Source organism: Tribolium castaneum, chromosome 5 (genome assembly GCF_031307605.1).
Source record: "Tribolium castaneum strain GA2 chromosome 5, icTriCast1.1, whole genome shotgun sequence".
Classification (NCBI taxonomy): domain Eukaryota; kingdom Metazoa; phylum Arthropoda; class Insecta; order Coleoptera; family Tenebrionidae; genus Tribolium; species Tribolium castaneum.
The window spans coordinates 4,930,285-4,952,425 of record NC_087398.1 but is presented as its reverse complement, the minus strand read 5'-3'; the positions used below and the strand labels follow the sequence as shown (position 1 = coordinate 4,952,425).

General features: G+C 39.0%; 4 protein-coding genes across 5 annotated transcripts in view; 3 read left to right on the top strand and 1 right to left on the bottom strand.

Annotated features, from left to right (window-relative positions):
- The window catches only part of slmo (slowmo), a 94,646-nt gene that overhangs the window by 5,239 nt on the left and 67,266 nt on the right, over positions 1-22,141 (top strand). The gene's annotated exons all lie outside the window — the stretch shown is intronic.
- Positions 1-22,141, bottom strand: part of LOC663878 (uncharacterized) — a 64,497-nt gene that overhangs the window by 22,168 nt on the left and 20,188 nt on the right. The window lies entirely within an intron of this gene.
- LOC103313155 (tetraspanin-1) overlaps positions 884-22,141 on the top strand; it is a 36,695-nt gene continuing 15,437 nt past the window's right edge. For both annotated transcript variants that reach the window (XM_015980349.2, XM_008195671.3), the window contains exon 1: positions 884-1,147. The gene's annotated coding sequence lies outside the window, so the exon portion shown is untranslated. The remainder of the gene's footprint in view (positions 1,148-22,141) is intronic.
- LOC107397981 (histidine-rich glycoprotein) lies at positions 20,979-21,622 on the top strand. The gene has a single exon (XM_015980357.2). It carries the CDS (start codon positions 21,020-21,022, stop codon positions 21,533-21,535), a length of 516 nt encoding a protein of 171 aa, XP_015835843.1. The 5' UTR covers positions 20,979-21,019; the 3' UTR covers positions 21,536-21,622.

The window sequence follows — 22,141 nt, the reverse complement described above, 5'->3', positions numbered from 1 at the left end:
ATGAGCAATTATCTAAGCTATTACATTACGAAGATGAAGAATTCAAAACTTATTTTGGTGATTAATGATAATTTTTCCGCCCCTTGCATTTTCGGCTGATTTCATCTCTATAAAGATTTCAAGGCCGTTAGATAATGTTACCATTGCGTTTGAAACGCCTGTCTGAAACAGCTCGAGGTGCAAACAAATCGTTTTATTTCATTTGCTTGCTTTCAAATATATGTTGTAGTAATTTAAACAAGAAGCACCACTGTTTATGAAACTGAGACTCGCAAAGTTAATTCTATTGTATGTTACATTAAACAGTTGTGTTTAGTCAGAATATATTGTTTCTTCCCCCTTTCAATGATACGTAACATACGGAAAAAAATACACGAGTACCTAACATTTTATTAAAACATTAATCCGGGCAAATGTTACTCTCACGTCGAAATCAATAACATTACATAAACATTCGCTTTTAAAAATAGAATATAATTCATTTAACCAATGCTGCAGGCACTTGTGTACAAATCGATTAATATTTACAAAACAAATGTTTCGCTTTTGTAAATCAATGGACAAGAAAGTGTCACAAAATTTCAAATTTTTAGAAAAATATCCGCGATATAAACTTCCAAATGAAGATTTTACGACTCGACTTTTCGTTTTACGATCAAAATTTCACTTCACTCCGTGTCGAACAACAACAACAAATTTATCGCCGTTTTATACGGTTTCACTCGATCCTATTGTCCTGTTCCTGCTTTTGGAGCAGGAATCCTTGCTCCTTCTTTACGCTTTCCGTGCCGAATCGTCGCGTTCCGTGCCGTAACGTTGCCGTTTTTCATGCATCCCTATCGAACGTAGTCAAATGTCTGTCGGCGTGCCGTATGGTGGGGATGCGTCGTCCCACCCCTGTTCCGCGGCGTCTCGACGCCGACGTCGTTGTTCAGTCCAGTGTGCGGATGATGCACGCGTGTAACCCGGGTGCCGTCGTGCCGCGAAAATCCACAATGTCGAAAAGTAATCGACGCGTCTATCGATGAGAGGCGCGGAGCGTCGCGACGCCTCATCGAACATGTAAATCCTGTGCTAAACGCTGGTTGGAAAAACCACAAAACAAAAATTCGCCCCGAAAAAATTCGAAAATATCATCGACTACAAGGTACGGATCAAATATTAGAGATAGTTTTTTCGGTGTTGTTTGTTCCGGAAAGTGAGCGATTTTTCGACTTGTCCATTCAGAAATTTTTGCGCAATTTTCGAGTGACGGTCTCGTAAAAATCAATGAATGGAGAGAGTAAGAGACCAGCTGGCTGAGATCTTGCCATTATTCCGAACACTGTCACAACACGATGAAAGTTTTTTCACATACTTTTTGACTCGAAATGCGTAAACGTGTAGGCGTTGGCCTCCGGTAAACATATAAAGATTGCGTAGGTCAATAGAGATGCGTAGGGATGAATATACAGGGTGAGCAAACTGGCAATATCTATCATTTACAGGACAAACGAATAACAAAAATTTGGTTAATCTGGTTCACTTTTCAAGGATACTTGTGTTGATTAGGTTTAAAGTGGCCGGTGTATTGACTTTCGAGAGTATGTAACTATTTTCATTACACGCCTCGAGCACTCCGAACAAAGCTTTGTGTTTCAAATTTTAATTATAATAAGGGACTAATGAAAAAGTTTCCCCAAATTTAATTTGACAGTCGTGATTATACTACTTTATACCAAAAATCAAATTTATTTGTTTTGTTGTTCATGAAAGTGATAACGCAATATTGTAACAAAATTAATTAATAAACGTATAAAACACTTGAGTAATAAATGAAACATTCCCTGATTCATTTATGATGGAAAATGGATTGAATGCGAAAACTAAAAATAATAAAATGAAATTATTGTTTTTCAGTTATTTATAGAAATCGATTTGTATTTATAAAGTAATGTAATCCCGCTATCAGTTCGAACTGGAATCACATAATCAACCAAACAAACCGTCCTTGATAAAAATAATTCCTTGAGATAATTTCATCAAAATTCCAAAACTTCTATTTTTAATTCCATTAGCAGCCTCTGTTGAGTAATTTATTAGGAAAATTGCACGAAATAAAGTTACGATACTTGTCTCGTTAAAATAAAATCACTGACCTTTCCCTTGGAAATTTCATAATTAAAAATATTGATTCGAGAGCTCGTTAAGTCAGTTAACGACCTGTCAATTCTAAATGAAAAATCTCGCAAAATTATTGAACCCTTTCACCGTCCCATAATTGCATAGCCGGGAATCAAAGAAGCGCATTTAGCGCACGTCCTTTTTAAAAAGTTCTCCCCTTTTATCATCATGTTAAAAATTCTTAAAAGCTCTACAAAAGCTCGACAAGACGAATTTTTGTTTACGTAACTAAAAATAGTCTCATACTTTGGATTAATAGGAACATAACGGGGGCGGAAATAAATCAATGAATATTTAAAGTGTGTTTTGATGATTTGCGTTCAAATGCGCAGTCACGATTTTAAAGTTTTAGACCTTTCAAGGTGAGCTTTATTCCTAGAGAATGTCGAATTATTTATCGAACGGCCTTTCAAACATCCGTCAAAAACTTGATCAAAAGGCGAAACTCCTGCTACATTTGCAGGAATATTTAAAGTAAGAGCGTCGGCGAAAACCTAGAAAGGCATTCTGTACATTATTCGACTTTTGATTACACTTTCCATCATGTAGCAGGAATTTACAGGAAAGTCTTGTCTCGACTTTTATACGCATTCCTGTCTCGAATAAAGTCCCACTTGTTACCGTTTTCCTGCAAGTTGGCAGTTATGGCAGCATAAAAATTCCTGCTCCAGTTGATAACTTAAATCACCTCGATAAGCCGTACAATTCCTGCAACGGCGAAACTTATCGTTCCGGTGGTCGAAAAAATTCGATTATAGAAAGCACCACCGCAACGTCTCGCAGGATCACCTCCAACAGCTTGTGAATTTCCCAGACAACGTGCCGAGAATTCGAAATTCGTGCAAATTTTCACTGGAGGCGAGTCTATTTACTTAAGGGAGCGATAAATTTCGTATTTATTCAAGACAGAACACACTTCGTCCATTAAAAATTCACTTTTTGTGTGACGTCACGTTGCCGGATAAGAATAAAATAATACGAGATTTTACCAGACTATTCGTCTGTTACCGATCGAGAAAAATTATTGTTTGTTTGTGCTCCAAATCCGAGCGGGTAAACAACAATCAGCCGATTTTTCGGACCTCGTTTCACCTCTTTCCAATTGTCTTAGATTAGTGCGACGTTTAAATGTTTGATTTGATTAATGAGAATGCCGAAGAATGGAGGCATTGTGTGGGTTCGCAATTCGCGAAATTACGGCTTGTTTACAAGAACACGGAGAATCAACAGATTTAAGTTGGAACGTTTGACCGAGAAATGGAAACTTTACGTTAACTCGACGAAATTCGAACGCAACGTTACCCACATTTAGACCGTTTCAAATCAGATTTGCAACTTACATTCGGCTGCATGAGATGTAAACACCGCTTCTTGAAAACGATATTCAAATAACGGGGCGAAAATCGCTACGAGAGCAAATATTTCTATTCGCTTATGAATGCCACAAGGACTTGACTCGGAAAACACGTTTCTGCAGGAATTTACCAATTTTGAAACGTCTCTTGTGTTAGAAACTGATTTAAACCATTTTTTAGAAATTCCCTTAACGTAAATTAATTTTTGGAAATCATCAATTTCTACTCTATAATTTCGTAATTTCCGCACCATTTCACACTTTTTCATTTTCTCTAATTTACCGTGTTTCTGTACGTGCCTATAAACTTGTCGCTCATAAAAATTAGCATAAAAAGTGTAATAAAACGCGAAGATTATTAGCAATATGCGAAATTTTCTCTCGGAGATCATAAATCGTCTTTAATCTCGTATAAAAAAGCTAATACATGTCAGGGGTGACTTCTTATCTCTCTCCCTCCGCCCCCAAAAAAACGATATTTTGCATCAACAAACCGACACGAAAGGAACCTAACAATTTACAATTACTACAATAAATAAATAAAACAATAAACTGTGTATATTTTAAATGGTGTGTGGAAATTTATGGTGACGTTTACAACCCGAGGAACACGCGAGGCTGATTGTTTTGACAGCTCATACGCGAGATTAGAGTCTATTATTACCGTGGAGAAATTTTTCTCGAGCGAATTAATTTTTCATAAGTCCTTCCATTTATCATTCGTAATTTACAAGTGTGTAATTAGGTTGTTGTACTAAAGAAGGTGAATTATTCATGAGCTTAGACACAGGCGTGGTGCGTTTAACGCCAGTGTTTTCTACGCCGATTTATTGCATTTTCAATTCGTTCGGAAAAATTCCCCATTTTCGTCCGATGCCAAGTTTTAATACAGACATGCAGACGTCTGCCGACATTGTCATAATTTCCGAGACATTGGCGCAATTACACGCAACTCCTAGAGTTTTCTATACGGGCGAAGCAGGTGAATGTCAAGAGCCTGATTACTGCGACATTTTCCGCACGACAACTTGTTTATCGAACATAGAAATAATTTTCGCCGTTTGAATTGAATCGTAATCACCGTAAAACGGAAGTGAATGTTCGGTTATTTACAACGGAAAAACTCCAAATGGACTTTAATCAATCCCGTTTGACGCGACTAAAGGCTACCTGCCTCAAGGGCGACTTGGCAAATAAGTCGTTATCCTGGTCCAAGGAAAAAGAGACGAATAAAGAAGTTGAACCCTAAGCTCCATCGGCTTCGAAATTGACGCCACTGTCTTTAAATCGGTTTATTATGTCGGGGCTAAGTTGTTTTTCAAGTTGAACGAACTTCGGAAGTTCTGCTAGTTAAGATCACAATACGAGCAATTAATCCCCTTCTGATGCGAAAACTCGGCGCTAAAGAGCGTAAAAAATAAAATTATAGCAATTGAGACGAATTACGACATCGGATTTGAGACAAATCGAGTTCATAAAAAGTCCAAGTTCTGTCATCAGAAGAACTCTATAAAATGCGAATTTGATGTTGTGATGCTGTTTTATGACCCGACGATAACGATACATTGTCAGCGGTGTTTGTACAAGTTCATAATGGAATATGGAGACAAATACTATTCCGTTTTCTATCCACCATTCTTCTAACTGGAGATTTTACGTTGTTTGCCTAGTTGTCTGCTTGCTTTAACTTTTACAAGTTCTTTTAAAATCGTGAAAGGTGATGTTCTATAAGTGCAGACGAATAGTCTTCAATTTTCTTTCTATAGCTTTTACTACCAGAAGTAACGCCCCCTTTTAACAACAATAGAATCCTTCAATAAACTTGGCGTGCCCCACCCTATAATTATCCCCTTTTTCCGTTCATTCTCTCATTGTTAAAAACCTTTAAATTTATATACGTGTAAAAATAGAAAAAATCAAAGAACGCCCCCTTCGTGAACATTAAATTCTCCCCTCTTTTTAAGTTTTATCAATGTAAAGGGTCCCAAGTCAGCAATTTATATCAAAATTGGCTCCTCCCCTTGGTCTTCTTCAGAAGTTTGACAATGAACTTGTCAAACTCCGCCCCAAACACTGTCGACATAAGTGCTTTAAGTTGTCCAAGGTCTGCTTTGAGGTTCATTAAAAAAGCTAATAATAGCTTCTCATTTTAATTTTATAGTCATTCTTCTAACGAAAATATTTAGAAAACTTTCTCGTTTATTATTCATCGGTTTTGCTAATGAACAAAACTATCGTCGGTTTGTTCATTTACGAAAAAAACAACATGTGTGCGCAATCCGCGATTTTTATTTATTACGAAAAGTATCTACGAGTTTTAGTGATCGTCCATAAACAACGGAGATTTACTTTTAATAATTGTCATCTCCGGAAATCCATTGCGGAGCTTCCAGTTTTAATCTCGTCGAACTTTATTTCGTTTCCTCTGTTGATTAATGTAATCGTCCAATAAAAATCTCTCGTTATTTTTATACACAGCACGTTATTCACATCGCCAGGCTAAAACCGGAAATGAGAAATGTGTTTCATCCCTCAAACGACAAATTTGTAAAAACCGAGACGATGAAAAATGTCCCACGCACTGATATTTAGACTTTTCATTTCCTGGCTCGGAACGGTTCGTTCTAGTGTTTTTCCAGTTTTGCACTGTTGACAAGTTCGATGTAATTTGATTGATACGTCGGCCGAGAGAAAAATCATTATCGGTACATTCTTTCGCTGAGAGAAGCGCAGTCGTATCTTCCAGACTCCGGGAGAAGCCAATCAAAATAGTCGGGGGACTAATTGGAAAGTCTTACCCGACTCCAACAAGGTCAAGGAACAATCAATACCATATTTTTTTTAAAAAACATGAATTATTGTACCGGAAAATGGTGTAGTTTCCGGTCTTTGATGAATTAATCCCAGCAACAAGTCGTGGATTAACCCGAAAAAAGATCGACGATAACCCTTCGAAAGCCCAACAATTAACTGCGCTTCGGACCAACAAGTCCCGATTGATGGAACTGCGCCATTAGAAACGATCAATCAATCAAATCTCGAACAAATTTCCATCCAGGTGTTTGTGACTTATCCGGAACTTCCGGAACGTTAAGGACAATCAATAAATGTGTCGCATTCAAAAAAGTACTCAAAAACCATTCATTTCCATGTTTTTGATTCTATCAGGAAAGGCGGAACTGATAAAAAACCACAGTCCAATTTCCCAGACAACAAACCGTATTTCCCGCAAATGCGGCCATTACCTTATTAGCCGGCTCGAATGCATGAAAATTTGCGTGATCACAACCCATCACCTTAAAGGGGTTACACCACCAATAAATTACACCAAAAAACACATCAAGACGTTCAAAAAATCGCTCTTTGGCCTCTTTTTCCAAAGTTATTTATTAATTTCTTGGCCTAACATGTGACAATAAACCAGCAACGTGACTCTCACACTCGCGTCGTTGTAATGAAATCAGTATTTTCCACTTAAGTCCTTGTCTTCTAATACAAATCTTGCTGGTTTATTGTATGAGTGCGGCGCGCACTCGCTTATACACCAGAGAAATGAAGGAAAAACTCGCACCGGTATAAATCAGCGACCCGGAGGAGCGTTAGTGCCCTCGCGGCGACACAAATAAGGTTATCTCGGCCGTCAAACCCTTCGTGCATTATTGACGTCTACGTATCGAGCCTCATTTGCAACGAGAAGAAACGTTTCGCTCATAAAAACTTCAGTTCCCGATAAAGCTAGAATCGGGTCCTGATCTTGTGAGAAAAAATTAATTCGCTGTGAAAAAGGGACATTAGTGATATGAATTCGTAGAATTGTAAGGGATGCTTGGGAGGTCCGAATGGTTAGTGTGTGTGAGGGCTTTTAGGGCGAGTGTGAAAGATGGGAAACATGTGTTAAAGATGAATGCCGAATGTCTGGATTTTTAGAAAATAAGTTAGTCTGTAACTGGCTTTTGTAGAGTAAAGTAAAATTAAAAGGTCCTGTTGAGAAGATCGTAGTTTATTTACCCTATAATCCTGACGTAATAAATTATAAACTATAACTATAACAATTTATCAGAAGTGGGATCGTGAAAAAAAAAATTATTCGTGGAGACTTAGTTTGGTTTTATTAGTGTTAGTTTGTTAGTGGTCAAAGAAATAAAGGAAAATGACGGACGATAAGAATAAAGAAAGCCCGAAGGAAATCATCCCTCAATCAGGACAGGAATTTTTGAACTTAGAGACAATTTTACAATTAGTGAAGGCAGCGGTGAGCGAAGCGTTACAGGCTCAGACAGGGACAGTGGCGGCGGCGGCGGCGGCGGCGGCGGCGGTTGACCAGGAGGTAGCAGGGTCGCCAGACATACAGGAGTTGTCCAGAGATAAGGAGGCGTCGGGGACGCTGGGGTCGTCTGGAAACGGGGTGGTGTCGGAGACAAGTGGCCTGCAGAACAGTCTTCCGTTGGGCCGGGTGGAGGCGCCTGGGGCGTCGAGAAACATGGGGTATTGCGTAATGCCCGATTTAACGCAAAGTTTACGCGTATTCAATGGAAAAGGAGGTGCATCAGACGCATTACAGTGGTTACAGGACATCAAAACCATGGCGGGACGTCAATTTTGGGGTGATGCAATTTTGTTGGAGGTGGCGCGTCAACACCTCGTAGATAGCGCGTTGTTGTGGTATCGATATCACCAGGATACCTTAACAACGTGGGCAGCGTTTGAGATGCGATTCCGCGAAAATTATACGGATCGAAGAACGCTCGCCGAAAGGTTTAGAGAGATGTCGGAGAGAAAACAAAGAACCAGTGAAAGCGCGGAAGATTATTTTTACGCAAAAATGGCGATGTGTCGCGATTTAAAATTGTCGTTCGCGGAAACGAAAGAAATGCTGCTCACGGGGTTGAAGTCCAGGGAAGTTGCGAGATCTCTGCTGACTGTTCGACACGACGATGAGTGGCAGCTTCTTCGTGATTTGAGGAACAATGAACGGTTGGATTTAATTTCGGTTCCAGAGAGGCGTATTTTGCCAGAGAAGAGAAAGTGTTTTCGCTGTGGAGCAGAGGGCCACATTTCTAAAAACTGTAACACTCCGAGAGTGGAAAATAACACCAAATGTTTTCCGTGTTTTAAGTGCGGGAAAATGGGACACTTCGCGCGCGAGTGCCAAGTACCGGGTCGCGATTCGCGAGAAAGACAAGTAGTAGGGCGAAACGAAAATTCGCAACGGGGTGCTACTGCAAACGAAGTGGCGGCGCAAGTAAAGACAATAAATGCTCAGTCGGACAATCTAAAGTATTTTAAGGACGTGAAAATTAACGGGGTGGAAGTTAGGGGTTACGTGGACATGGGAGCGGAAGTTTGTGTCATCCGGGATGATTATGTACCCAAATTAAAACTTATGTGTGACTGGGACAAGAAGAAGGACGTTACGGGCTACGGCGGTGCAGTTACAAGTGTTTTAGGAGCCGCACAGGTGGATGTAGAAATCGACGGCATCAACGCCCAGATCGAACTCCTGGTGGTGCCGAGGGAAACCCAGGAGATTCCAGTGATAATCGGGCATCCATACACCGAACAGCCGCACATCGAAATTGTAAAAACACCTCACGAACTTATAATAAGAAAATGTGAAGAGAACGGTGCGAATAATGCTCCAAGAACGGTTTTGTGGGCGAGTGAGGCGTCTGTAATTCGAAATAACTTCCTGGGGCACATCACAGTCAGGACACAGACACCAGAAAGTACCCTTTGTGTCGAAGGTGGACTACGCGAGTCGGGAGAGTGGGTACCACGATGTGTAATAAGCACAGACAGGAACGGTGACACGGTGTTACCCATTTTAAATATAAGTGGAAAGGACATAAAAATTGTTGAAAATCAAAGTGTTGCGCGAGGGGACGTGTGTCGAGAATATACACATCGGCGAGATGTTAACACGGAACCTATTGACGCGTGTGAAATCAACACTGATTTGGCCGGGAAAGACGCGGAAAAAGTGTTGGAACTTATAAATGATTATCGAGATTTAGTGGCCCGAAATGTTAAGCAAATTGGATGTACGAATCTAGTAGAAATGGACATTGAATTAACAGACGATAAACCAGTTGTCTATCGACCGTATCGTATGTCGTTTTCCGAAAAAGAACAAGTGCGAAATATAGTGCGCGAATTGAAAGAGGCCGATATAATTGAAGAAACTGATTCTCCATTTGCAAGTCCGGTAATTCTCGTAAAGAAAAAGTCCGGGGAAGTGAGGATGTGTGTCGATTATCGAGCGCTCAATAAGAAAACAGTGAAACAGCACTACCCCTTGCCGTTAATCGACGATCAGCTGGATCGACTTCGGGGCCAAATCTACTTTACCTCAGTGGATTTGTCCATGGGATACCACCAGGTACCAATGTCGAGGGACGCGCGAGGTAAGACGGCTTTCATTACCCCTGATGGGGTCTACTGTTTTAAAAGAATGAGTTTTGGGTTAGCGAATGCGCCCTCGCAGTTTCAAAGATTAATAAACATAGTTCTTGGGAATTTGCGATATGACACTGCGATGGCGTATTTGGACGATATTATTATTCCGTCCAAAACTGTAGAGGAAGGATTAGCTAAGTTAAAATTGTTATTTAATAGATTTAGATACGCGAACTTGACGTTAAACTTGCGAAAATGTTTTTTCTTTATGACAAAAATTGATTATTTGGGTTTTACAATTTCAAAAGAGGGTATTGAACCGGGAAGGGATAAACTTAGGGCAGTGGCTGAGTTTCCGGTACCTACAGACGTACACAAGGTCAGATCGTTTTTGGGGTTGGCTAGTTATTTCAGGCGTTTTGTCCGGAATTTTGCAATTATTGCCCGTCCTCTCAGTGACTTATTAAAAAAAGGAGGTAGTTTTAAATGGGGGGTAATACAGCAAAACGCGTTCGAGTCGTTAAAGAAAGCGTTAATGAACAAACCAATCCTTTGCGTTTTCGACACGGGCGCCTATACAGAACTTCATACAGACGCGAGTTCAACGGGGTTAGGTGCCGTGCTTCTGCAGAAACAGAATGACGGAACATTGCGACCGGTGTCATTTTACAGCCGAAAAACGACACCCGAGGAAGCGAAATACCACAGCTATGAACTAGAATGCTTAGCAATTGTAGCGGCACTAGAGAAATTTCGCGTTTATTTGTTAGGGATTCATTTTGTAATTCGTACTGATTGTAACAGTTTAAAATTGTTGGCAAATAAAAAAGATATGCATCCAAGAATAGGGCGTTGGTTTATTAGGTTGTCAGAGTTTGATTATACCGTTGAGTACCACCGGGGCGAAAACAATAAAGTAGCAGACGCCCTTAGCCGAAATGCGGTAGAGGCTGGTCGGGCCGTGCCAGTGGGTGGACTTCCAGATGTCATGGGGATAAAGATAAATACGGATTGGGTAGCGGCATTACAGCGTACCTGCAATGAAACTAAAAGCGTTTTACAGAAATTAGAAGAGGGCGATCAGGCAACGCACTCTAAATTTACGTTATGCAATGGTCGTGTTTATCGGGTAAAAGATGGAAAGTGGCGATTGTATGTACCTGTCGATTTAAGATTTGATATAATTAGTAACGCTCATAGAGAACTTATGCATTTGGGAATAGATAAAACGTTGGACAAAATAAAAGAGAGCTACTATTTTCCAAAAATGCGGGAAGAGGTAGGAAAATATATCAATCGATGCATTAACTGTTTGTATAGTAAGACACCGCGGGGGAGGCAACCGGGAATGCTGCACCCGTTAGACAAAGGCAGTACTCCGTTTCAGGTGGTGCATATCGACCATTTGGGCCCTTTTCCGTCAAGTAAAACAGGAAACAAATACGTATGCGCTATTATAGACGGCTTTAGTAAGTACACAGTATTAAAAGCGCTGCCGGATGTAGGAGCCGAGGGAACTCTTAGTTTTTTGAAAGAATTCGTTTCTAATTATGGAAAGCCCAATAAAATAATTAGCGACAGAGGTACAGCGTTCATTTCGAAGTTGTTCGAAAAATTTTGCGGTGATTGTGAAATCCAACACGTAAAAATTGCAACAGCAAGTCCTAGATCGAATGGACAAGTGGAGAAAGTAAACGACGTGATAATAACATGCTTAAGTACAAGTACGGATGACATAGAAGGTAGTGATTGGGACGAAAAATTAAGCGAAGTACAATGGGCTATTAATAATGCAACCCATTCGGTCACTAAAAGAACGCCTTTTAGTTTGGTCCGGACATACACGCGAGACGGGTTCACTAATAATCCGTTAGCAGCCGAAATACGCGATTTAAATACACGCTTAAATACGGAAGAAGAGCAAAATTTAGTTGCGGATCGGCTGAAAAGAAATGCGGATCGTATGTGCGCGAATTTTAATAAATCGCGGCGTCAGGCTAGGGTTTTCAAGCAAGGGGATTTGGTGTTGGTACGGGCTGAGGTACCGTCGACCGGCCAAAGTCGTAAATTGAGCCCTAAGTATCGAGGACCCTATGAGATTGTTAAATTTATAGGGAATGATAGATATTTAGTGCAAGATATAGAAGGCGAACAACAAAGTAGTCGCTTCTATAAAGGAATTATTTCTGTAGACAGATTAAAATTAGTTAGTAATTTAGAGGAGTAATAATTAAGATAAAGTAGGTTGTACAAGTGTTAAGGGTAATGTTAAATTTTTATCGGAATTTTATTATTAGAAAAATTTGGGGACATAAGTAGAGTGTTTAGTTTCGTTATTTTAAGTTATGGTAAGTGTCATTAGGGGAATGAGTGATTAGATGGTTGGGATGTGTTCTCGAGGACGAGAACATTGTCAGGAAAGGCCGAGTTGATATGAATTCGTAGAATTGTAAGGGATGCTTGGGAGGTCCGAATGGTTAGTGTGTGTGAGGGCTTTTAGGGCGAGTGTGAAAGATGGGAAACATGTGTTAAAGATGAATGCCGAATGTCTGGATTTTTAGAAAATAAGTTAGTCTGTAACTGGCTTTTGTAGAGTAAAGTAAAATTAAAAGGTCCTGTTGAGAAGATCGTAGTTTATTTACCCTATAATCCTGACGTAATAAATTATAAACTATAACTATAACAATTTATCAAGTTGATATGAATTCGTAGAATTGTAAGGGATGCTTGGGAGGTCCGAATGGTTAGTGTGTGTGAGGGCTTTTAGGGCGAGTGTGAAAGATGGGAAACATGTGTTAAAGATGAATGCCGAATGTCTGGATTTTTAGAAAATAAGTTAGTCTGTAACTGGCTTTTGTAGAGTAAAGTAAAATTAAAAGGTCCTGTTGAGAAGATCGTAGTTTATTTACCCTATAATCCTGACGTAATAAATTATAAACTATAACTATAACATTAGGAAGAAGAAAGGGCATTTTGATGGCCCCCAAACGACGATGCTTTCCACCGAAATGGATAAATACGGCGTGTTTATATTCGGTTAGCGGAGACGTCGAAATCAACGTTAATATTTAACGTTATTTCAACATCACATTTATACCGTTTTGTAAAGTCGTTATTTACAATCCTGTACGCGGAATCTCATGAGCAAACTTCGCTCCGAGTTATAGAAATTTAATATTCCGACAAGTCCCTTGTTCATTTCCAAATTGTAAAATAAGATGTGTATCGCAGTTCCTGGAGCGGACGAATTGGATTATCGTCGTCTTAAAACGCACCAGAGGAAAAAATCCCGCTCGTTGAAAGTATTGATCGTACCATAATTCCAGATTTTCTTTTTCTCGTGTGGTCGTTGCATTTCGCCACTGTTAAAATTCAAACGCTGTGCGGCGAAATCGACTTCCGTTCAATTTGATCAAGAAAAAAAAATAAACCTGTTTTTATCAAACGTTGCTGCACCAAAAAATAACGTGCCGGAGAAAGAAAGTGAAAAATGTCGCTTCTAGTCTCGTGTCAGAAGTGCCTCCATCGAAATCGACGTCTTGTTCGTTTCTTTCTCTCCCTTTTATTTTGAGTTATTATCCCGCAGACACACACACGGTCCGAAAAGCTTCGTTTCCAACAAAGGGCTTTTAGTAAATTAGGGCATCAATACAGCTGGCCATCGGTGCGATCCTAGCAGGCCATTAATCAAATCGAACAAAGATTGGAAATGTTCAAACCGACAAATCCGTTTCCGCAAAGAAACCCCCTATAAAACCTTTGTAACTAAAGGCCAGTTATGAGGCAGGCTTTGATCCGTTCTAATTATCCCGCAAAAACACAACGTAACGTGAAACTCTTCTCGATTAATCACGTGGAGCACCCGGGGGACTTCTTTCCGTTATCACTTTGACGGGGAAAGCATATGTTTTTTGGACTTTGGAGGAAAACAATCTCGATTTATTGCTACAATGAGGCAAATTGTGCGATTTGTGCACTAAACCGTCTCATTTATAGCACATTGTATAGTTTACGATGCACTAGCCTTGCATCAGTTCATAACGGCCGTGATCGATAAAGAGATAATGAGGTTAGCGGTGTTACTTTGTCTAGCGAAATGCCAATGCGATCGCTCCATCAACAAAGTTAATTTTACACATCTCTCCGAAACGATGAGTAGAACAGATGCATTCACCCCCACCCGCCGGTTTATCCCCTCCAAGCGGCCAAGTGGGGGGGACAAGTGCCACATCTACTACCACGCATCTCCAAAAATCAACCCATCTTTTATTCATCAGCTGTCCGACCCATATCACTCCATCCGTTCGAAATTATTTAAAAGAATCCAAGCAAATTTAAACATTTCTTATGACGGTACTAAAGTTTTAATAGCTTAGAACCGTGCACTTCGTTTTTTCCCTCTTTCACGCTGCAGTGCACTACAACACTTCAGCGACGAGACCGCATGTAAATTCGCTCCGTTTCCATCGATTCCATCCAGTCCGGAACTGATCCTTCGCCCATTTCCCGAAAAAACAACCAAAACCGGGAATAGTTTCCGTTCACGTGACTCATTTTAAATGTCACATTATTTATTGTTAGCGGTATCGACGCGCAAATCCTGCTCTAAAAATAAACCACTTCTTAATTTATTCCGGGCACGTCGGCGAATTTTCACGAAAAGCGCTATTTCGGCAAGAGATTTATTCGTCGGTGGTGTATGTGCGACGCCCACGACTCGGACGACAGACGTCTGGTAAACACGCCGCATTTTCGGTGCTAAATAATTGGTAAAATGAGGAAATATTGCGGCCACAATGGGGCACAGAGGCCGCAGTCAATGCACTCGGAGGCATCGATTCGACCCGACCGACATTTCGCCTGCATGATGCAAAATCTTGCAAGCACGCACCAACCGACGCCGGCTTCCGGCATCGGGATGCTAATTAGGCCGCCATCTGTCACGGCCTGATGCCTGGCTTGTCTTATCAGACACGAAATGATTCAATCCTGATTGACTATAACTCCATTAAAGGGGAGAACATGACCATTAGTGCACCATGTGCAATAAGCAAATTGCCAAACGCTGAAAGCACTTCAACTGCACCAGGCTCTTGTCAATAGTACCACAGTCACACAAATTGAAAACGACGGCCACAACCATTGCGGCTGTCATAAATCATCAGAAATCGTAAACTAGTTTTGAGAGAAGTTTGATATTTCGTTTATCATCCTTTGAAATGACTAAGGATTTAAAAAAAAACAATTTTGGAATTCATCGCGACGTTTAGACTCTTTCTTTAAATTAGATTAAAATTGATGTAAAGTATTTTGCCGGTTCCACTAGGTATCGTTAATTTTTGAATTACTAGATACTTAGTTAATTTACGAGAGTCAGTAAAAAAATTTCTAAAATCCACAAAAATAAGTCGAAATTGGGGGTATTTTATCGCTTTACTTAATTTTTGTGCAAAGTTGAGCCAAAAATAAACCAAAAAACATAAAAAAATATTGTTTTGGAGAAAAAGCACAGTTTAGCGCTACATAATTCTTATTTTTTTAGTGTTTTAGTACTTTTATTTTGCAAGATTTGCAAAAATGTCGATAATTGTATTATTTTTGTTATTTACGAAAGTTTAAACACATTTTTTGAGGTCAAAACAAAACTTTTTTGATGAATTTTACTAAGACTGGCCGGAAAATCACAAAATTTTATACAACTTGTTGTAATTTTATTAGTTGGAATAGTTCAATTAATTCGTTTCAAGCGATTTAACTCGTTCCTTCTTCAAAAACAAGCCGAAAAACTTTTGATGGAAAATTGTACAATTTTTTTTACATGTTTCAACCAAGTAAACACGTGTATGAAACTCTATTGTCGGCTTTTAGTGAGAAATAGAAAGTGAAAAATCACTAATTTTATTCCAACAGAAAATTCTTTTTTTCTTTCCGAAAGTTTTGTTACGTTTTACAAAAAAAAAACAAAAAAAATGCGTTTTTCACATTTTTAAATACGGTTATGAGATAAAAAGTATTTTTTTAATTCCACTAAAAGTAGCTAAAAATCAGATTATTTCAACCAGATTTTTACTAGAGATTTATTTATTATAGCTTTTTACAACAATAAATATTCTGGTCAAATGTAATTTTAGCTATATCTGCTTTTCTTGGGCATTTAAGAACGTGTTAGAACTAAAATTTCACGAAAATTCAGTAATTAAATCGAAAGTTATTCTATTTAGCAGGAACATAATAGATCGAAATTTATGTTTGTTTCTCTTGATTAAGCTCGTTTTTGTTGTTTTCTTCTTTTTCTGAGATAAAATTTGTAAATTTAGTAAATTTGGTTTAACAAAATCTCGCTAGAACTGGCTGAAAAATTACCAAATTTGTTAGAAATTGCTATTAATTAAATCTTATTCCAGTCAAGTTACTTCGTTTTTGGAGTTAAAACTCATTTATTTTGTAAGCTCTTGTAAAAACACGCAACAAATAAAACAAAAATTAAATGCCATTGATGTTATAATTTGCCTGTTTCACTTGATTTCGTTTGTTTTTAAACGAAATTTCATCAGAAATATTCAAAAATAAACTGAAAAATGACAATACTTGTTCGAAAAAAGAGTTATTCCTTATTTTTTAGCCTCGTATTCCATTTTTAAGTTTCTAACTCAAAAACTCAAACTGAAAACTTCCTAAATTGGGTAATTTTTGCGTTTTATTCGCACGTTTTTAATACAGGAACGCAAATATTGACGATAAATGTAATTTTGTAATTCGAAATATTATTCTGAACAAAATAAAAATAGAATTCGTGTTTTGCTGATGATTTATGACAGGGCCCGGTAGTGGATGTGAACGTAACATCCAGCAAAGCCAAAAAAGTGAGAACTATGTGTTTCACCCTTCCATCAAATTCGCTCGTCTTTCACCGGTTTATATTACGAATTTCTCGTTAAACCAGGAGTGTAATTCTATTCCTGAAATTTTCCTATTGTATCGCAATTAATTTACAGAATCGCTTCCGATGATTTTATTGTTTGAACATTGCACTCGTCCCACTCGAACTCAAACAAACCCACCGCAAAATTTCCAATTCAACACCAGCGATTGGCGAGTAAAAATACAAAATCTCTTGCATAGGCATCGTTTATTTGCATTTAATTCGTTCTCCTGGCGTTACGATGCTTACACGACCGTAAAATTGAATGAAAATGTTTAAGAGAATTTCTTGATTATTGGCGGTTGTTTTTTCTAGTAGTTCAAATTACAAATTTAATTGCTGCACGAGTAACCACTTTTGCACCATTTTCAAGTATTTATCAGTCAAATCGATAACCGGCGAATGATTTTACATAAAACATATTTCATAATTCCGGGGTTTCCGGGAAATTGAGAGTATTCAGCTGAGCTGAAACGTTTCAATCTCCCTCCGACAAATTTCCAAGAAATTTCAGCAATTTAATTATTATTTTAGTGTGCGAGTTTCTTAACTATTTAGCAACATCTACGAGCTAATTAATTTCAGTTTTACCATGCAACATTACAAAAAAACTGTAACAATATGCTTACACGTGCATAACACGGTCTCATTTAATTCAAATTCTCTCTCGAGTCGTATTGATTTTTTGTCTCCGAAAAGAGTGCCCGAATAATTAACCGGATGCCCTTTTATTTTCGAGCATAATAACAAAAACAAAAGAACTCCGAAACTCCCAAAGTCGGTCTTGGCCGAAAAACAAAAACAAAGAATAATCTGATTTGATGATTAATCACTTTCCTGGTTACACCGTCGATGGGTTTACAAAACAAAACTTCATTATGAACATGATACCAGAATTTTGCATATTTATGAATAATCCTCTGTTGATTTTGTGGAAGATCGGTGGCGGCTTCGGCCTCATCATCAAGATGCAAATTCGCATCAACAAAAATTCCTTCTTGTCTGACAAATTACACCGATTCCTCCAAAACAATCCATCGTCCCGTCACACACACCCCAGCAACATGAATGAATTTTTCCACGGCGTTTGGCACGGTTTCAAGCCCTGCTCGGGAACGGAATCAGTGCCTCTTAGCCTCGATTTGTATGGTTAAAAATTCAATGGTTTTTGCGCCAATGCGGTCGGTAATTATCGTTGCAGAATTTCGGTACCATCCTCCGTCGTGTCACTCTCTGCTAAAACGGTCCGAACACACGCGAACCTCTTGATTTATTCACGACGCCGACGAATACATTAGGAGGTGACTTGGAGGAGTGGCAGGATTTGAATTAAATAACGAAATTAAACGCGTGATAAGGAAAGGATCAGATTTTTTTTTGGATGGCTGGATGCATATTTCATGAGCCGGGGCCACGATCGAACGTCATACGCTACTTCATCCATCATACCGATTTCTATTATTATTAATTTCGAGTCAGAAAGTTTTAATGTGGGTTTTTTACGAACTTGAAGTTGAATGGTATCGCAGATAATGGAAAAATTAGATCCCATTACTTGTAACAAGCGCCGGACAACATATTTTTTCATAAATCTTAATAAAAAATTAAGTTTGTAATTGGTTTCTCCTGCTCTTGCGTGCTAATTCAGATCTGGCGTTTCCGACAACTTTGGATGATTTGTGTCGTAAAGGCATGTGTTGGACCTGGTATTATCCTATTTGATAGTTTTGATTAGTTTAAGCTACAAAGACCCCTTTATGGTCGCATTTTCTAGCATCATGATTCCAATAGAAAAAATATTAATTAAATCAATTATTTAACAATACAACACCAAGAAATAAAATAAATACAGCGTGTACAAACGGAACAGCAAAAAACGCGCCACAAATATCTATACTTGTTCTTATTTCTAAACTTTGTAAGCACATACAGTGCGACTGAACTAAAATTTTAATGACAGTAATAGTGGTTTAACGTAGTTTTCCATTTTTTGCCACAAACGCGTCCTCTAAGATAAAATAACCTTTTCACTACATAGAAGGGAAAAAGTTGAATACAAAGTCATTTTTGTCGTTCCTGTTGGGCCGAAAAGAGTCATTCCGGTGGAAAAAGTTATTACAGGATCGACATCCCCATCCCGTTCCACAATAACAGGAAAAGACAACCGAAAAATAGCCAATTGGAGATTCATCATCTCCTGTAGGACAAAATTCGCTACAAGCCGCCAAAAACTGTCATTAAACCCATGATGAATGTCTGCCGATGTATCGGTGTAACGCATTTCGCGTTGAAAAAAAAACCGTTGAAATATTACAGTAGGGATCAAGGATAGTCGTTTCACAATCAGATGATGCTGTATAAAGGGATATTGATTTCGAATTTAGCCGAGTGTATGACGATGATATCGCACATGAATTTGGGTTAAATGTCTTCGGTTCTTTTCCCTGAGCCAATCTGCGCGATTCTAAGTGCCGACGAGTGTCTCATTAAACCGAATACGAACAAACGGTGTTATTACCGCCGAGAGGCGCTGATATTAACCAGATGGAAATAATTCCAGGCTTTGGAACAGTTTCAAATAATTCGACAATTTATCGAATCGTCTGCGACATGCTCCTGTTGATCCGAAAAAAATTATCGCTCGTGCAAGTATCCCGGTAAATTAAATCCGTAAGAAAATGAGACCGGGGTGGCGACCTACAATTAACCCGACCACTTATCGCCCTCTCGCCGAAGTAATTTTCATTAAAACCGTGGCTTAACAAAGGCACTCGGGAAAATCAACGACACAAAAAATACATGCCTCAATGTTTATTAAGTGTACAAAAATCTAAAAAAATGATGGATGGACTTCACATAGTGCACTGTTATAATTTCTCAACCCCAGAGGGTTCCATGGGCTCCGACAAGTCCATGATGGCCAACACCGACAGCTACGGCGGGGGTGGCGATAACCGCAGCAGGGGCGGCAATAACTCCATGCCCGATAATGCCACTGGGGTAAGCCGAAGCTACGGCGAAGATGGCCACGAGAGCGATAAGGAAGTATTTGAACATCTTGAACTGTTTCTTTTTCTCTGATTGTTGGTTGAGAAAGAGCGCTTTTTATATCAATTGTAGGTCAAAAAAAAAGAAAAATGTTTAAATGATGCAATTGCATTGAGGAATTGCTGCAGTTCTATTATGCTATTGTAAAATAAAAGCAGGAAAATATGTGCGAGCGATTTTTCTGTAAAGGGAAAACTGGTTAGCCTACAGCAGGAAATGACAGCAAGGCTGGTTACAATTTTTTCCCTGTTTGAATTAAATTTATTGAATGTTCTAATAGGATTTTTCAAAATTTCCTGAAAAATTCCGTGAGTGATTATTATCTCCATGTATGAATCAAGCATTCAAATTGGCCGCATTTCTGCTCATTAACTTTGCAATGCAATGATTAATTGAACTAGCCTTGTACCATTTTTTGGGAAAAATTAATGAAAATTTCGGTTGTTCTAGAAGCTCTTGATATTTTGTTAATAAATCAGCGGATAAACAGTGTCCTTTCCTAGTAGTAAAATCGTTCCGAAATAAAGAACTCCCGGAATGCACACAACAAATTCGATGAAATACAAAACGTGTCTGGAAATATCATGACCGGTTCGTGATGCACCTTTTGCACCGTCCCCTTGACAGTTTCTATTAGCGTAGATATGAAGCCAAAATTCAGTTTTACAATTCCATTTGAAATTGCTTTTCCTGAAACCCGTCCAAAACGTAATAGTGTTGAAAATGACTTTCTAAATTTAGCTAATCCCAACTTTTGCATATCTACTCATAATCCTCACTTTTCCAACAATTAAACACTTACTTTAAACCGCAATTAACAGTTAATCGACGCATTTCCCCGACTTTCATTAAACAAAAACAACCGAAATTGTTATCTAGAGCACGACACGTTAATAGTTTACAATTAAATACGATCTTGTACCAGATTTCTCAATTAATCAACCCTAAAATAAAAATCCAATCGGCAACCTTATGGTGATTTGTAACACTGAAATCACTCCTTAATTAATCCGATTACCATAGACCCTTGACGAAATAAATTTTTTGCATAAACCCCCTTAATTATCGCCATATAAATACCCTCGAGACACCCAGACTCGACATCAAAACGTTGTCAAACGTCTTGTACCAACAAAATGAAATTAACTCTATTCGCTCTCGTTGTCATCCTCGCCCTGGTGGCGGTCCACGCCAGCCCCCATCACGAGGAACGTCGGCACGAAGAACGGCGGCGAGAAGAAGAAAAACACCATCACCACAGGGAAGGCGGCGAAGAAGGAGGCCGCGGACGTGAAGAAGAACACCATCATCACCGTGAAGAAGAAAGAAAACACCACCGTGAAGAAGAAGAAAGAAAACATCACCACCGTGAAGAAGAAGAAAGAAAACATCGTGAAGAAGAGGAACGCCATCATCACCGTGAAGAAGAACGAAAACATCATCACCGTGAAGAGGAGGAACGCCACCATCACCGGGAACGCGAAGAAGAACGCCATCATCATCATGAGGGTGAGGAAGGAGGCCGCGGAGGTGGCGAAGAAGAAGGACGCGGAGGCGAGGAACATTGGGGCCGCGGTGGCGAAGAAGAGGGCGGCCGAGGAGGCGGCGAGGAAGAAGAATGGGGACACGGATGGGGACGCAGGGAGTGGTAAATCGCCACAAGAAGGATTTTTCAAGCACGTTTTGTAAAGCACCCCTTGTTATCATGAAGTTTTAATAAAAATTAATTTTGCAGTTAATAGTGGTTTTTTTTGTACCTACTCGTAGGTACACTGTGACAAATAACTAACGCGAATAATTGCGTGACGTAAATCACATTTTTGAATTAATCTGCTGTCTAAATATTGTTACCAACATAACAATATATTGTATACACGCCTCGAGCAGCTGATGCACGTGTTTGTGATGTTGTCATTTATACAACGCCAACACAGTTTTGGGGTTAATTATTAGGTTGGTAACGAGTTATGTTAATGGAGGAAACGAAATTTCGACAAGGTCTTGGCATGTCACGCTTTATCGAAAATCGATCCCGTTTAAGCGATAATTCTCCATTTACGTGAAAGATAAATCCTTGATATTGTCAAAAGTGTTGTATGAAATTAATCGAAAAGGGCAGATATTGTGATTGAATTTTGTGAAATTTCATGACTTGAATTAACAAAACTTCCATTATTGGGGATTCAAAAGCTTAAACTAAATCTGAGCCTTTGATACGAATTTATAGGAACCGTTAAATCTGAATTTCCGCAGATTTT